We start from the raw sequence: 17,593 nt of genomic DNA, 5'->3' as shown, positions 1-17,593 counted from the left end.
TGACATAAATGAATATTTTGTCGACACGGATCAGAAACGGTTAAGAAACTTGTGACATTTTACGGTCAGCCTTGCCACTAGCACTTTCGCATAAGGTTTACTTTTATTGAGAAATTAGCGTTATCTGATTTGTTTTTTGATTCTCTTTTTTATATATCAACCTTAAAACCCCAAAGGTGGCGCCACTGCATTTGGTCGGGGGTATATGGTCCCTATTTTTCCTAACAAGAGGTTTTTGGCGTTTACGTGTCCGGCTTTGGCGCATGTAGGACGTTATTTGATGTATCTCTTATCCACTTTGTTGTACGCTTATTGTCGCAATTAAAACACATCTTGGGCCTGGCTGATCAACGCGCCCATGCCTCAACCTTTGAGTGTGTTCGGTTGTGTAGTGAAGGCAAAATAGCTACCTTCTTCCTATCTTTTTATGCAGAAAACACCATCGTCACGGTACGGTTCCCAGACATGGACCTTGTGAAAGACGATCTTGAGTTTTTATACTTGTGCAAGGAAGGGGCAAAAAATGTTGAAAACATAGACGACATCACTCGACCAGACACCGAGGAGTTCTACTTACTCTGGTCCTCAGGGGGGGGAGGGGGGGGGATACTCCCAGAAAAATTGGTTGGGGAATGTGCGGCCCATTTCCCAAAGCCCTTACCCTATTTATGACCAAAATCTGCGATTTTCCCTACCTTATTTATGACCTGACCAAAAATTTGATACACTATTTATGGCCGTTGATTACTGCTGGCACAGTTGCTCTAAACACAATTTATGAAGGGCTTTTGTTGGTGGTATTATCGATGATGATGAAAAAGTAGCTTCTTCTAAAAGAGCATACTTAATTATAGACCAGAGTACAAAAACCGTACCCTATTTCTGACCAAAATGCCCAAAATCGACTAAAACGGCTGAAAAATCATACCCTTTGGGGCGCAGATACCTATGTAGCCAATATAAGGGAGTACCTCCCCGGGCTCTGGTTCGACTCAAATTTGTACAAATGCACTATTGTTAGCATGCACGGTAGATAACTTAAGCTTAATTGAATTTAAAAGCAAGACATATCTAGTTTTTGGTGAAACTTTAGTACATTAGCCCTTCAACTGGCAATCGTGCGTTTTCGTACGCTGAGGGGTCATGGACTTTGTACCAATTGTGACGTCATTAAATTTTGGCGTCAATAGATATAGGCAGATAATAGAGCTAGAATACATCTATCCGCACAACTGTCCGTTTTGGATATCAACCGCATTCTGACGTAGCTAATTGAAAAAAAAAAGAAAAAAAACCTGAGCAGTTTTTGGTCCAAAATTTGTGGTAAAATGGCCTATTACACCTAAAATCGATCAAGGTTCCATTTCCTGACTTTAAAGATAGTCAGCACCGAACTTTTTACGGCTGTCAGAAAGGATATGAAGAGCAAAAGCTAGCAAGGGTAAAAAAGGCGAGAAAAAGGAAGGGAAAAGGGCAAGCAAAAAAAATCGGCATGCATGTTCCAAAGTAAAACATTGTTTCGGAATTGAAAAGATTTTCTTGCCTCGAGCAAACGAACGAGCAACATTTTCTAACACGTTGCACTACAGCTTTTCTCGTTCACCCAAACTCGTAAACCTATTTCTTAAATTATTTTGTCTTATAATTTACGAAGTCTTTGCACTTTTCTACTGGCGAATCTTACAACAACAGAAACAAACACAACAGCAACAACACAAGAACAATTTTATTACCTTTTTCAAACAAATATTTACAAACGTCACTAAGAAACAACTGGGAACTGGCAAAAGATACTGGGGAAGGTGTTGGATATCAGTTTAAAGTTACAGATTTTGGCAATACAGCTCTAAAACGAGGAAAAACAAAAACAACAAAAGAAAAAAACATCAAGAAAAGAGGGAGGAAGAAAAGCACTAGTTATTTGGTCATAAATAATTACAAGTAAAAGCTCCGGAAGTCAATAAATACCAGCTGAAATTAAAAGCATAAATATTCGATTAATTACGAAATGTAGTCTTTGTTTCATGTACACATAGGCCTGAATAAGATTCAGTTTAACAAATTGACGTCATTTTTTTTATGCGTCCGTCCTCTTATTGATGATAAATTGTGTCATAACATTGTCAAAGTTGTCAAGTTCTACTGAAAGTTGAACTTGAAAGCTTGCATAAATTAAAATTTTATCCGTCTGTACTTTTATGGATGATAAACATGAGCCAATCAGCGCGAGAGAAATTACACAGTTATTGCAACATATTCTTTTGAAAATAGCACCCTATTAAAAACGTTCACTTCTACAGAAATAAATGGCTGTAAACTAATCCCCAACGAAAAGTGGCAGACTGTCAGCATTTAACTTTCTTTAACAGTGTTTGATGGTCATACTACACTATTATAGTGGTTGCTTAAGACAAATGCCTTAAACTTAAATAAAATGGTAACACTGATATCCATTGCTTTTGATAAGCTAAGATTTTTTTGTTTGTTTTCAGTTTCTTTTAGTACAAATGTAGAAAACAAAAATAGTCTGGGTCTGTGATCAACTTTGGTCGGAATGTAAATTAAAATGTTACTTTCAATCTTTAGAATGAATTATTGAAACCCTTAAAGAGTACTTTATGTAACATCTATAGTCTCCTTGAAGTTCTTACATAGAGAACAATAGACTAAGAGCAATACTCATAATAAAAGGAAAAACTATGTCGAGAGGCACTCGTTGATTTGTGGCAGAGGAAGCTGCAAAAGATAAAGATAACATGAGAAAACTTGCGAAAAACAAACTACATTCTTGTATTCTCCGAAACCTGGCAAACCTGGTTTGCTACCCAGTTATACAATTACATTGCCATACATCTTATTGCAAGCCGTTAATACCTGAAATGCTATAAAAAGTAGAGGGTTGATATGTGCCTAAAGCAACCATGAACAGTATTCTAACTCCTCCATACGAACAAAAACTGAACATAAAAGGTAAAATATTATAACATTGTAACCGACTCAGAAAATTGCTAAGAGAGAATTTCATTGTCGATGAATCAACACTGAAAATATGCAAAAGACTTTGCTAAACGCAAGGTTGGGATTCACGTGATTTAAACCTTTCCTCCTCTTTACTCTTTTACTTCTGTGTAAATACAGTTAGTTGCTGACTGAGGAAAAGGTGCAAACTGATGTTGTTACCTATTTCTGTTGTGGTACTGAGACCGTTAACGTAAACGAATCTGAATTACTTGCTTACCTTTACACTGTTTGCCATTTCCGTGATATCCTTTTAAACAAAAACACTGATATGATCCCCAAGTATTACTGCACACAGCTTTGGGATGACAATCGTGCACACCCTGTGCGCACTCATCTAAATCACTACATGACATCCCATCACCATGGAAACCTGAATCACAGCCACAGGTGTAAGAGCCCTGCGTATTAATACAACGAGCGTTCCAGCTGCATCTATCTGTTCCATCTCTGCACTCATTAATGTCTAAACAAAAGTATGTTAGATCGTCGTTAGAACGCTCGTTATTTTAGTACCTATCTTCATTAACGTCCTAATTTTTGGTCAATCTACAGTCTTGAAATGACGTTTTGAGTTATAAATAATTACATTGAATTAAATTATTTATAACTTTAAAGTTCAAAACGTATATAGAACAAAATTAAAACCTAATGAGTTAACATCTACATAATTAATCTACAATACATGCCCAAATAGAAAAAAAAAGGCTTTCAAAAATAGTTCGATTTTATAAACTTGTCTTTATAATTAGTAAAATTAACGCCTTTCTTTCCAAAATATCATTGATTACCTGAAAACCCTGGTACTTCATACCTTTCACACTGGGGACATATTTGTTTGGCATAAATCACGCAGGAGGAAAACTGTGAACAGGAAAGCAATGAAACTTAAATTGTTGATCCAATACTTACCTTTACAATATCGTCCATTTCCGGTGTAGCCTTTTCTGCAAGAGCAGCTGTAAGAACCAGGGTTGTTAACACAGCTGGCATAAGCATCACAGAGATGACTTCCAACGCTGCACTCATTGACGTCTGAGCATAACCGACCATTGCCATGGAAACCATCATTGCATGAACATGAATAGGAGCCCACAGTGTTTATACAAGTTGCATGCAAACTGCAGTCATGTGATCCTTCCAGACATTCGTCGATATCTAGACACACATGACCATCACCATGAAACCCAGAAATGCAGCTGCATTCATGAGAGCCTTCAGTGTTTGCACATGCTGCGTGTGCGTGACACTTGTGATTCCCATCCTTGCATTCATTGATGTCGTGGCACGACCAGCCATTTCCTTTAAAGCCAGGAAGACAACTACAAGTATATAATCCAATAGAATTATTGCAGAGTGCATGAACACTGCAGTTGTGCATATTAGCCTTGCACTCGTCAATATCCTGACAAGACCATCCGTTTCCTTTAAAGCCAGGAAGACATTTACAGGCATAAGAGCCAATAGCGTTGTTACAGAGTGCATGAACACTGCAATTATGCATATTAGCCTTGCACTCGTCAATATCCTGACAAGACCATCCATTTCCTTTAAAGCCAGGAGGACAACTACAGGCGTAAGAGCCAATGATGTTATTGCAGAGTGCATGAACACTGCAATTATGCATATTAGCCCTGCACTCATCAATATCCTGACAAGACTTGCCATCCCCATGGAATCCTGGGAGACAACTGCATTGGTAGGAACCAATCGTGTTCTCACATTTAGCAGTAGAAGGGCACAAATGAAGTTCTTGGGATAAGCACTCATTAATGTCTGTAGAAAGTGATGACATACATAATAGCCATGGTTAGACAAAACGTCATTCACATATCATTTTGGGTTGTTAATATAATGGACAAGAGAGGATGAACGAAAAAAAAAATGAATGTAACGTAATGTGATCAATTACAGGCTGGCCTGATAACTGCTAGCAAGGAATCTTTAAGCAACTATTCAGTTTGTGATGTGATCATCGTTATCTGTTGCGTGAATCGATTAATCGATTTTTTTCAACTTTGTCATGTAAAAGAAGTTTCAAAGCCTGGCCTTGCGCTAGACTAACACAGTCAAACTGAATAGATAATAGGCCTAGTAATAAACTACATAATCGGTCTAAAATTAAATACTCTCATACCTCGACAAACAGAGCCATTGCCTTCAAAACCATTGTTACAAACACAACTGAAACGTTTCTCGTCTCTTAGGTCAGCTGTACAGATAGCGTTGGCATCACAAAGGGGCTTCTGCGTACAGTCAAAAGTCAGTGTGCCCAAAATTCTTTTGTCCTTTTCATCTGTTTTGGAAAATGAAATTTTAATATCAAAGATAAACAAATTTAAGGTTTCAAGAAACTGCCTTGACTGACACTTTAGTGCACCCGAAACTTATTCTAATGCTCTATTAATTCATGCATGGATAAAAAAGAGGCTTTGGATTGCACGGACGCTACATCCAAGAAGCACGCAACTTTCTCGATGTCAGAAGGCTTCGAGCTACTCCGGTCGGTCGGCGGCGCACAGTGAAACAAATAATGATCAAAATCAACAAATTTGATAGTATTTACACACACAAACAGGAGGAAAATGACTATAAACTGTCGCGCATAAATGACTGCAGAAGATGCTGAGCGAAGCATTTTATTTTTCTTGACTCACTGTCTGTAAGCTTGTCTCATAATTCTAGAGCAGTACTGATCATGTTGGTCGAACACAAAAGCTCTAATGTTAAGTAGTTACTAAGTTATATGTTTACCATTGCTGCATATATGTACCTACCTTCCTCATCAGGAGATTTGCCAATCTCAAATACAGCGACAAGAGACACAGCCAAAACAGTTATTAGCAACACGACTGCTCCCGCAATGATCCGCGGTCTCTCCATCATAACCGAATTTCGTTTTATAAAGATTGTGATTCAATGTACTTTTGGTTGCCTTTGCCTATTGGTTGCCTATATTAGCGAAGACTCACAAATTCAAGCTCAATCCTGTCGATACACAAGAGAGAGATGCAACCTAAGCGTCTCCTTGAAATGTGGATTCTCGGAAGTTAGACGGGGGAACCCCCCAATTATTATACGGAAATATGTCATTGGTTACCACTTAAAATATGCGGCTCTCGTCAAGGCAAAATTTAGGCGTATAATTCTAGGAAAGCACGTGACCTAAGTCAGATCCTGTCGATACACACGACAGAAATACAAAAGTGTGTCTTAAAAGTGTAGATTCTTGAAATTCAGACTGAGAAACCTTTACTTATTTATGCAGAGACACAGCACAGTGACAGCACATATTCGGCACCTGTCAGGGCAAATTTAGGGACTTCCCCGAAAGCTTAGAAAACACGTGTCGTCTACATTACGTCATCGTAAAAAGACCTCTCTTCCGCTGTTAGCTTAATTATTTTGAAGATCGGGATTAGGAGAGACTTAGATATATATACTTACGAACAACAGTTTGCTTGACACAGATTAACTTGTAAAATAGGAGGTCAACTGTGTAACAGGAATTAAATTTCGTTCAGGTCATATCAAGTTTTCTCCCTACTACTCTAGTTATATTATAAAGGGAAACTTTTGCCCCGAGCGACGGCATTCATTGAAGAACCGAAGAAAAATCTAATATGTAACATTACAATATTCATCTTTCTGCGTTTTGACGCAGGATAAAATAATCATTGACGAAGTATTGAGGCGATGACCCACGACTGAAATTCAGGTTATACTGCGACTGGTGTGTTATTATATTCCACTTACAACATTATCATTGAGAAAAAAGTGAAAAATAAAATTATCTGGGCGAGAAATGCTTTCACCAACAGTCAAACATGGCCTTTCACCCAGGTACGTTTAATACTCGTCTACCGATAAAAGGCGATAAATTGAAATCTTGAACACCAACGCCTTTGCATGCAATCATAGATTGCTTTGTATTTTCCGCTTTTGACTACAGCGTGACAGTATTCTGATATTAATAATGAATTTAATTTATCACAGAAAAATTGAGTTGTGCTATTTTGTAAAGACAAGCAATAGACTGCAAGGCTGATACTACGTGAAAAACGTTTCGAGACACCAACATGACAAGAACCGATAAAGTAGGATCGCAACAGTGGACAACTGTTTTACCCTTCTTGGGGCTAGTCAGCACTGTGTTGCGAAGATATTTAACGCCAGCCCAACAGCCAACGCACATAAATTGCAAAATGATCCGTTCACTATATCAAGCTCTGTACTTTGAATTCACTTGCGCCCCGAAATACGCGTTGCCACATGACGTGTTTCGGGGCGCAAGGAGACAAAGTGTCAAGACTGGTGTCTCGAAAAGCAAAAGAATAAATATGGCTGCACAAGGGCAACCTAAACATTTAAACATTCACCCGCATGGCCAGTACCATGCTTAAAAAACGCAGCGTATCGGATCTGAAAAGACCTACGGTCCGAAAGTACATAAATGAGAAACCAGAAACTGCAAGGGACCGCATACGATAAACGGTGCTAACGTATGAACCCATGATCTACAAGAGATCTGATCGGCCAAAAAAAAATGTATGAAGACAAGCAATAGACTGCAAGGCTGATACCACGTGAAAAACGTTTCGAGACACCAACATGACAAGAACCGATAAAGTAGGATCGCAACAGTGGACAGCTGTTTCGCGCTTCAGATCTCTTATAGATCCTACGTTGGCAGCGTTTATCGTATGCGGTCCCTTGCAGTTTCTGGTTTCTCATTTATGTATTTTCTGAAGCACTTTTTATGACTGCATTTCTTAGGAAACGATGCATACTCAAGTTGATCTTAACGAAGCCGCGATCTTTCTGAGAAATTTAAACTGCAAAAAATGTGACAATAGACTGTTTTCGATACGTTAAAATTCAGCTTGGCAGTGAGGCCTAGACCCGGGGAGGGGAGGGGGGCACTGCCATATATTGGCTATATAGGTATGTGCCGCTGTGAAGGGTACGGTTTTCAAGTAGTTTACTCCAGCATAGGGTATATAAATCAGAGCGTTTAGGTCTAGAATAGGGTATAATTTTTCACAAAACTGACTAGTTGGTTGAAGATTTTATCTGGACTAAGGAAACCAGGAACTGCCGCTCACAAATATAAAAAAATCAAATCGGCAAGTTTAAATTTACGCAAATCAGCCTCAACAGTGTCGATAGATGGGGGGATTTGGGGAGTTTACTCTAGTATAGGGTAGCAAAATTCAGCTGAACTAGCTCTGGTATAGGCTAAGGTTCCAGGGTCCCAGCGGCACACCCCACCCAGAAATTCCCAAAGTATCCCCCCCGGGGGCCTAGAGGACACAAATAAAGGAAATTGAATGACCAGGTTTATTCATTTCTTTAGTTTGTGTTCTCTAGGCCTCACTATCAAGCTGAATTTTAATATATCGAAAGTGGGTTATTCTTTGATTTTTCTCATTATGTTCGGACTAATATTTACAAATATATAGCACACGTGCTCGAAGTTTCGTTTTGCTTATGAGACGGTTGTTCTTGTATAATATATAAAACCTAGGAAGGATTTACATGGGTTATAAAATGAGATTAAAACCTGAGAAAGAAAGAAAGGGAACAACAGTACGGTATTCGAGTTTCATCCGGATATTTATTTTTATTTTCTGAATTCGCAGAATTTAGGTCTTTCATTTGGAAGAAATGCAACTTTCCCGGTGGGGGAGAGGGGAAATGGGGCGTGGGTGGGGGGGGGGGGGGGGCGGTGGAGGATGGGGTGGAGGATGAGCTATGTATCAATTCTGATACTATCCATTTTTCGTCTTGTACGGAAGTAAAATAATTCGTTAGGGCTTTTACGTCATACGAGGGCTAGAGCTGGCCTTAATAAATGTCTAACGTTTTACTATCGGCAGTCGTTTTAAATTTGATCACGAACTAGCGTCCTCGGCCCCAACTCCAGTCCCCCGCATATTATTATAATATTACTTTGTTTGAAATACCACTGCTCTTTTCGCCATTTCTCTGTAAATCCGAGGTGTTTTGAGACATTAAATGGATTTTACTTATCGCACATAGTCTCAGTAAACATTTCAAAGGGATAAAAGAAATTTATCTTACCTCGTGTTTACTTTGTGTCAGATGCGATATATCAGCAGGGTAGGGGTCTCATGCAGATGCTGTTTCCAAGAAAAGCAAGAACTTTCAATTCTTTGCGCCATATTAATTAACATGGGACTAAAAGTACATAGAACAGTAGTGATAAAGAAATATAGCCGCGCTTTTCTAAGCCTTTTACAAAGCCTACAAGCTAATAAAACTAAACTACTGGTTTCTTATACATTACAGAATGATAATATTGTACGGTAAAGCGAAGCTACTTTGTCACCCAATTTTAAATGTTGTAATTATCCTCTTGTTCTAGTAGTGTTCCAAGTAATTACTGAGGGAATTTCCAGTACGGAGATGAGCCTCGTAAGCCTCCAGCCGAATCAAACCTTTCATGGTCACTTGGTATAGCGTGTTGTCATCTGTCCACTCTGCAGGCTTGTAATGGCAAATTTGCGTGCAGCCATCTTTGCTTCCCCAGGTGTAGTCGTCATTGTCGGCAATGATTCATCGCGGTCCCGTTACGTTTCATCAAGCAATGGGAAGGGTTGGAAACGACCATTTGAGGGCAGGAATCAGGGAAGTCGACTGGAATGTAAATCCTCAAGGTGTAGTCTCTGTTGTTGGAGCATGGTACTCTGAGTTCAACTCTGGTGTTACCAGTAGGATCGATCCAAGTCGCACGATTCCCGCGAAAATACTACTCAAGCAACTGTGGGGGTGGACTATTTCAAAAGTAAAAGGGTTTTGGGTTCGGAGGACCCATTGGAATGTTCTATCTTGCAACTAACAAATATTTCACCTGTCAAAGTAATAGTAAGCTCGTGGAGATCTTACTCTGTCTGAGTTGCCTTAGAGGCAAACACAGACACCTGGGTGGTTGTCTCCCACAAACAGATTGACAACCTCTACCATGTCTACGCCATTTTCCAATTCGTTGTGGACATGCGGAGGCATGAAGTGGTTAAGCGGGGCCTTTCTCGTCAGTCAAGCAGAAACTGCTCAAGATGACAGTCTTCGACAGCTGAAGGAAACTATCATCAGTGGATGGCCTGATTAACCTTCAAACTGAAAAATTACCAGCACCTCTTTCGGGCAGATCCTGCTCCCATAGAGCGTGTCTGAGGGTCAGTTACTTGGTTCATAACTTTATTCTTGTGTTCGGGCTAAGCTTGAATAGATAAGAAAAATAATAATATATTATTTTGGTTTTTAATCTCGCACAGATGTAATGCCGCGAGTTTTGTTTTACTATCATTGCAGTGCGGATTTCTTAAGCTAGAGTCACAGATGCTTCTGTTGGGATCAATGAGATCTTTAAACAACACGAGTAGTAGTTTTCACCAGTTCTAATTTTAAACGAGATCAATAGAATATGCTGACAAACGATACAACGGACAGTACTTCGGTTCCGACCTTTCATATACGGGAAAACACGACAGTTTAAGGGAACGTCAATATACAAGGCTTGAGGTAGTGAAATTGGACGACACGACCCTTGCTCAACAAAATGCAAGGCTTGCGACGTTGTAGTCGGATGGTAAAAAAGCATCCGGCCTTTTGAGAAATAGAGCCAGTGGCGGATCTAGGGGAGGGGCCCGGGGCGCCCCCCCTTATTTTGGGTAAAAAACGAAGAAATCAAAGCGGGAAGAAAAGCCGGCAGGGCAAGCAAAACAAAACCGCCCCTCGCCCCCCTTACTTCAAGGTCTGGATCCGCCACTGAGTGCTGAGGTTCTGAGAGATTTGTCTAAAATAGCACCCAATCTATGTTCTTCTCCTCGGAGTAACAATTGGTGTTTATTAAGTTATGGCTACATGCGGGAGTATGTAGAGCACGAAAAGTCTGGCAAACCTAGCTTCAGGTGTGATCTGCAAACGGAGACGTTGCTCCACGCCTAGAAGGACGCATAGCTAAAAGCAAGAACAGAGGTCGGGATACCCTGTCGGAGTGACTGAAAGTCTGCCCACCGGTTACAAAATGCGCTGTCGTTCTCTAGTGACGAAATTTAGATTTTCTTGCTTAGGCTGAATGAACGGGAAACATTAACTAGCAACATGACAAGCGACAGCATTTTTCGTTCTCCTGTTCTGATATTCGGACAATGTCCTTACAAAACGCGCTACTTAGCAACACTCAACTGCGTCTACGTATCTGCGTATGCTAATTTTTATGCTATAGTCTAAACCAGAAGGTCGTATAGTGTGACCGTCCGGGTGAGGGTAGTTCTGAAAAGAACTGTTGTTGGTGACTGACGTTTCGACAACCTGAGCGGAAGTCATCTTCAGAGTCAAGTGAATTGTGTTTGTCAGTCGATGATGTTGCAAGTCTGGTCCGTTGAACGTTATTGGTCAGTTTAGCCATGATGGTATTGGCTGAAAGACTCGTGTAAAGTTTGTCAAACCAGACTTAGGAGGAAGACGTATTTTTATCACTATTTTAGCAAGAAAACAAATACTACTTTTAAGGTTACCAAGAGAAAATGGGAGAAATATTTACTTTTAAATACAGTAGTTTTCTACTATAATTATTTTTGTTCTAGCTGTCCAAAAAGGGGAGGGGGGGAGGGATGGGGGGTGGGGGGGGGGGTGGGGAGGGGATGGCTAGCCACCCAATCCGACCCCCTAATTCCCCCCCCCCCTGGTCTGATAACACTTCCGTTCTTTAACAAGCTTCGCTTCACACTGTTTGAATAAATAATATAAATGCTTCAAACCAAAATAAAAAGATAAGACAGCCATTGAGGTCAGCATCCACTTCCTCTTCATGTTGTTTATGTGCTTAATTTGAAAAGGTTACCTTCAATATTTAGAATGAGCTAGTTACAGAGTAATGGATGTAACATCTATAGTCTTATCGAAGCTTTTACATACAGCAACATAACACAAAACAACAACAACAAACAAAAGCAATAAAGACGATACACCCACACACAGAAGCAATAATAATAATTGTTTGTTTGTTTGGTGATTGTTCTTGGTTTGCGGCAGAGGTAGCTGCAAAAGAAGAAAAAGATTGTATGAGAAACCTTAAGAAAAAACTACAGTCTTCCATTCCCAAAACCTAAATTCGAAAAACGAGGTTTGCTACCGGTATAATGACACTGTCCATGCATCTAAATCGCAAGTTAATAGATGAAATACGATGAAAATTAATGGGCCTAGACAAACCACGAACATTATTCCAACTTGTACATATCACTTAACACTGAACAAAAACGGTGTATAATGCTGTCTAAAACCAATTGAAAGGCTGACCGGACGGGTGAAAAGGGTAAATTTAATGCCCAATATTTCGGTTTGACAGGACTGAAGTAAAATGGATAAAACGGTCACAAAATTTGAAATGATTCTAAAGGAAGGTTGAAGAGTCTTGTCCCTCAAGATCAAAAATACCTGTCTTGTCTTTCATTACAATGGTCCTTGCATTACAGTTTATCCATATAATACCATTACCAATTCAGATAAAGACTTGGAGAGGATCACCGTCGGGGAATCAAGGTGCACTCTTATACCAGATGTCTTGCTAAATTTACTCCAGTTTAAACCTTTACCCTTCTTACTGATAAATGGTCATTATTTGCTATTTCTGTTGCGGAACTGAGGCCGCTGCATGCTTTATCGCGATTAATGTATAGAGTGTGTTCACGTGACGTCATCAAATTCTCAAATTCAAAACTAAAGAGCCATTAAAGGCTTTATCCTCATCAGGCATAAGAGGTACTAAATTTATATCTGTTAGAACTTTCCAGCTCAATAGCGTCCTTCGTTTGGAAACCAGTGCATTTTGAATTTCGAAGTATGGCGGTGCGTGACATAAAGCTACGATCGCGTTTGTCGAAAAATATACACTTATCTCGTAATTTTTAGCCATTTTAGGAGTTAAACTATTAGGAAAAGTGCTTGTGTAAATGTTTGTGGTTCGGTTCAGATAAGCAGTCGACTAGATAGGCAAAGTAAGTTCCAGATGTTTACGCTATTTTCCGGCCGCCATTTTGGAGGACTAAAGAGGTCCACCAATATGGCGGCTCCTAACCACTTGTAGGCTCTATAATTTTGCGCGGACCATTTCGACGCATATCTCAACTGTGGTACATAATATCACAATTTCTTGACTTTATCCACTGAATGGTTTTTGATTTATTTTGTATTGCGTGACAATGAACACACTCTTTCGGGTAACGAAAATGAACGTGAATGACTTGCTTACCTTTACACTGCTTGCCATTTCCGTGATATCCATGTAAACAAGAACAGCGATATGATCCTCTTGTATTAATACACTCCGCTTTCCGATGACAGTCGTGAACACCCTCTGCACACTCATCTATATCACTACATGACATTCCGTCGCCATGGAAACCTGAATTGCAGTTACAGGTGTACGAGCCTCGCGTGTTAATGCAACGCGCATCCCAGCTGCATCTGTCTGTTCCATCTCTGCATTCATCGATGTCTAAACAAAAGTGAGTTAGATCGTCGTTAGTATGGTCGTTATTTAAGCCCCTATTCCCGATGAAGTTCCAACTTATATTTTGCTCAATCTGCAGTTCCTAAATTTGTGCGCTTGAAATAATTTATATCTCATGATATATCAAACACTATTAAGAGTCACTGCCTATAAATATGGACCAAACAACGGCACAAGTCGAAACATTTTCGCTCATTTTTTGCCCATAGATTGGCCTTAGCTAGAAAACAAGCGGACCAAATTTACTTTCTGCTAACGCAGCTTTTTTTGGAAGAAATTTGCAAAAAATTATTTAGCCCCGATTGAGCTCAAAATTTACTTCCGGTTATACTGAACTTTCTGAATATTTGATTGCTTCGCGCGCCGCACAGCAGCTACTTGAGAATCTTTCAATGGCTTTTATATTCAGCTCAGGTCTTCATGGTAGGACTGAGTGAAAAATAAAATAAATCGAGGTTTCGTTTGAGCCCGAAACGAGATCGAATAAAAACGCAAAATATTACAATGTGTTGCAAACAGATCATAGCACTAAGTTAAATATCGCCATACTTTTCTATGGGCTATAACTTTAAATGCCATAAGAATACTTTCTACAGGTTAGCTGTACACCCATCTGTTTGAAAATCAAAAAACATCTCTGGGCAAATGGTTTTAAGTCACCCGCCTTGGCCTGTGTTTCTCGTACATTTTTCCCTGAATCCGCCGGGAATGTAAACAATTGCGTGACGCGGGCGGTCACCCTGAATACATAACTTGTTTCCAACAAACTGCAGATGGCTATCTAAGGAATTTGGGTGAAAAAAGAAAAACATAACGGACCACTTTTAACTTTAATATTTTGAAAGGCATCGCTTTGGAAACTTCGGTAATTAAAAGCGCCAATTAAAAGCAATTTACTTGGACTTTAGGCGTTACTGCTATGTCGTTATTAAGCTGTCGTTCTTTCTTTGATCATTTTAATTACAAGAACGAGTTCTAGATAGAAAATCATCTTATGCTCATTTGTTAAAGTGCCTATGAAGTAAAAAATAATTGCTGCTTACTTAAAAGGCTTTTCAAAGTAAAGAAGAATGACGTTTTCCTTTTTGAAAGTTTTTTTTTCGTTTTAGAGATATTAACGTTTTTGTGAGGAAAGTGATGACGTCATAGGTGGACTTTCCTCATTTGCATAATACAAAAACGTGAATATCTCTAAAACGAAAAAAGATATTCCAAAAAGGAAAACGCCATTCTTCTTTACTTTGAAGAGCCTTTCAAATAAACAGGAATTGTTTTTTACTTCATAGGCACTTTAAGTGTAATAACAAGTTGATATTGTTGGTTTGTAGGTTTGTAGCCTTTCGTGATCTGAAGGAACGATACGGTGATTAAATTTGCATTTGTTGATCTCGACGGATCGATTCCCGGTTAAACGTTTTAATTTGTTCCAGTCAGCTAGTACTGTCGGCAGTTGGTGCCTTTTCTCCCTCTAAAAAGTCGGAAAAAGTAAATTAAAAAAGAAGCTACCTAAAACTAAACACTTCGTATATTTTAGGTTTGATAATATAACCGTTTTCCCATATATTGTTACAGTAATTCCGACTGTTGCGTAACCTGAGCACTACTAAATGAATACGGACTCTCATTTTTGTGGTTGGGCTACCTGTGGTGCAAATATATACAACCAAGAGATTTCGTTCAAGCTAAGATCGACAGCGAACTAAATGCTAGTTTTAAATGCAAAATTTTGGAAAAATACCGATTATCCACTTTAAGTTGAAAATTTTGACCGAAATATTTCGGAAGAAGAAAAATTGATATGACTACAAATGTGCACCAAACGGTTACTCGAGGATTCAAATTATGGCCTTAAAAACAACCACTCGAGGAACGTTTTGAGTTGTGTTGTTTAGAATTGTGTGTTTTTTTTTTCTCATAAATTACATTGTTCCTTGTGCTCGAGGCTTCCAGCTACTGAAAAAATATAACGTGAACCGATAAGATAACGTTAGACTACGAGTAGTCCCTCTTTCACTTAGTCCGTCGTGCGTGACGCGAAAGAAATTCGCGAGAAAAAAATGGCCGCGCGAAATCCTGGGGGCTAGGAGCGCGCGAAAGGAGGGACTACCGCCTAAGCCCAAGAGTTTGCCCTTTCACGGCCGAGTGATTTTTCGGTGTAGGATTTCTCATCTTGACGTCCTCTTATTATCGCCTGTTATCAATAGCCCCAGGAGATCTGAATAAAATTGCTCTACTCTACTCTTCAAGTAGCCAGGCAAAAACATATGCCGTGAGAAGTATATCTTCGTTCAGTGTTCGTTCAGCGAACACTGCCAAAGAAGTTTTAAAAAGAAGACGGCGAAAGAGGTCTCTTGTAACGATTTTCGCTGCGTCTAAAAGTTATTTCGAAAATTTCAACAGAGTTTCAACCGAGAATTTACATGATACATTATACATTACACATAGGAGATCATCCAACTGCGGTGAAATGTTTGCCGATAGCAGCGGAAAATTTCCGGTGAATGTCCGGTTTCAAGTGAGAGTCCGGTTCAATCTTTCAAATGGACGGCAGAAAAAGGCCAAGCTCAGTGAATTTATAGTCGCTGACTTAGACGATGTTGTTGAGCAGCGAAATCACTAGCACGCTCGCAGTCGGGTTGGAGGCAGAAAGCTTTGCCAAACAAAACACTGGATAAATTTAAATCTTTCCAAAGCCTGTTGGCAGATTCGCAAGAACATCACGGCTTGCAAAGCGCGATTCCAACGCTTCGATTTGCTCTGGTACCGTTTCGATTTGCTCCGGTTCCAAAACATTCCTGCAAGACGTCTCAGGTTTCTCGAATGTTGACAAGACGTTGTCAACGCTCCTAACATAAGCCAATCATATTTTTGCGTTGTTAGAGCAACGCATAATTCAAACTCTTGGGCTTAGGCGGTAGTCCCTCCTTTCGCGCGCTCCTCGCCTCCAGGGTTTCGCGCGGCCATTTTTTTCTCGCGGTTTTCTTTCGCGTCACGCACGACGGACTAGGCGAAAGAGGGACTACTGGTAGTCTAAGATAACGTACGTGATTAGAACCAGTACAGGCATTAACCGGGGGTAAGATTGGTCCATCATATCGCTTTTCCAAGCACGGTGACCTATCAGTCTTTTCTTTCGTATTTTTCGAAGCCGTGCTTGGTAGGGAACACTGAAAATATTTCAAAAAAAAAGTCGTTCGAGAACGTTTACTTTTGGGGAATCACCTTAGGATACTGCAAAAATATTCTGGTGTTTTTTGGCAAAATGGGCCGGTGGCGCTGGACCCTGGGATTAGATCGATCACTATAATGTTTATTTGTCTACCAATGTTATGATCTGCAAATTTCAGACCGGTAGCGAATAGCGTTAATAGTGTCACTTAATTGATCAAACAACCAAAGTAGAAAAGCTGGATTTTTTTTAACAAACGTGTCCCAGTATGCAATTTCTTTCTTGGGCTGTAATTCAATTCAAGAAATTCTTGGTTTTCTAGCTGAGTTTGAGCATATTGTGTAGGTACAATTTTTTTACACAGCTAGAAGAGCTGAGATGGCTTCACACAGTTAGTAGTTCATAGAATCTATGGTCCCGTTAATCCTCGAATAAGCGCCCGGGGCGCTTATTTCAAATTTAGGAGAAGTCGGGGGGGGGGGGGGGGTGCTTATTTAATTTTTCCCAAATCGTGGCCTGACATGATCAGGTTTTTGATACATCATCTGCACGTAAACAACAGCATAAGCTGTTTATGGGCATAAAAGGCTGATCCTAAAGTTTAAATCGTGGCACCGTTAGTACTTGTAGTTTTTTTCCAAACTTAGAGTATTCAAAAACTGAAAAAATGTACAAATCTAAAACTACACGACGAAAACTATACATCCTTTGTTGTCTCATTACTCGTCCATAAAAGAGGTGGAGGGGAGGGGGCGCATATTCGAGGGTGGGCGCTTATGTTAAATTTTCGTCGACAGGAGGGGCACTTATTCGAAGGGGGCGCTTATTTGAGGGGGTGGGGTCGCTAACTCGAGGACTTACGGTAT

General features: G+C 39.8%; 2 protein-coding genes across 2 annotated transcripts in view; both read right to left on the bottom strand.

Moving 5' to 3' along the window:
- The window catches only part of LOC145479668 (uncharacterized), a 252,955-nt gene that overhangs the window by 72,127 nt on the left and 163,235 nt on the right, over positions 1-17,593 (bottom strand). The gene's annotated exons all lie outside the window — the stretch shown is intronic.
- Positions 606-17,593, bottom strand: part of LOC145473943 (uncharacterized) — a 30,383-nt gene continuing 13,395 nt past the window's right edge. The window contains exons 4-10 of the mRNA XM_081455092.1: positions 13,298-13,543; positions 11,962-12,084; positions 5,796-5,912; positions 5,156-5,314; positions 3,931-4,794; positions 3,239-3,484; positions 606-2,736 (exon numbers count right to left, since the gene is read on the bottom strand). Of these exons, the coding sequence (XP_081311218.1) occupies positions 2,648-2,736; positions 3,239-3,484; positions 3,931-4,794; positions 5,156-5,314; positions 5,796-5,912; positions 11,962-12,084; positions 13,298-13,543 (1,844 nt within the window). The 3' untranslated portion in view covers positions 606-2,647. The remainder of the gene's footprint in view (positions 2,737-3,238; positions 3,485-3,930; positions 4,795-5,155; positions 5,315-5,795; positions 5,913-11,961; positions 12,085-13,297; positions 13,544-17,593) is intronic.

The sequence above is a fragment of the Orbicella franksi genome, chromosome 2, assembly GCF_964199315.1.
Source record: "Orbicella franksi chromosome 2, jaOrbFran1.1, whole genome shotgun sequence".
Lineage (NCBI taxonomy): Eukaryota > Metazoa > Cnidaria > Anthozoa > Scleractinia > Merulinidae > Orbicella > Orbicella franksi.
Note: the sequence above shows the minus strand (reverse complement) of the source record. Positions and strands in the feature narration are given on the sequence as shown.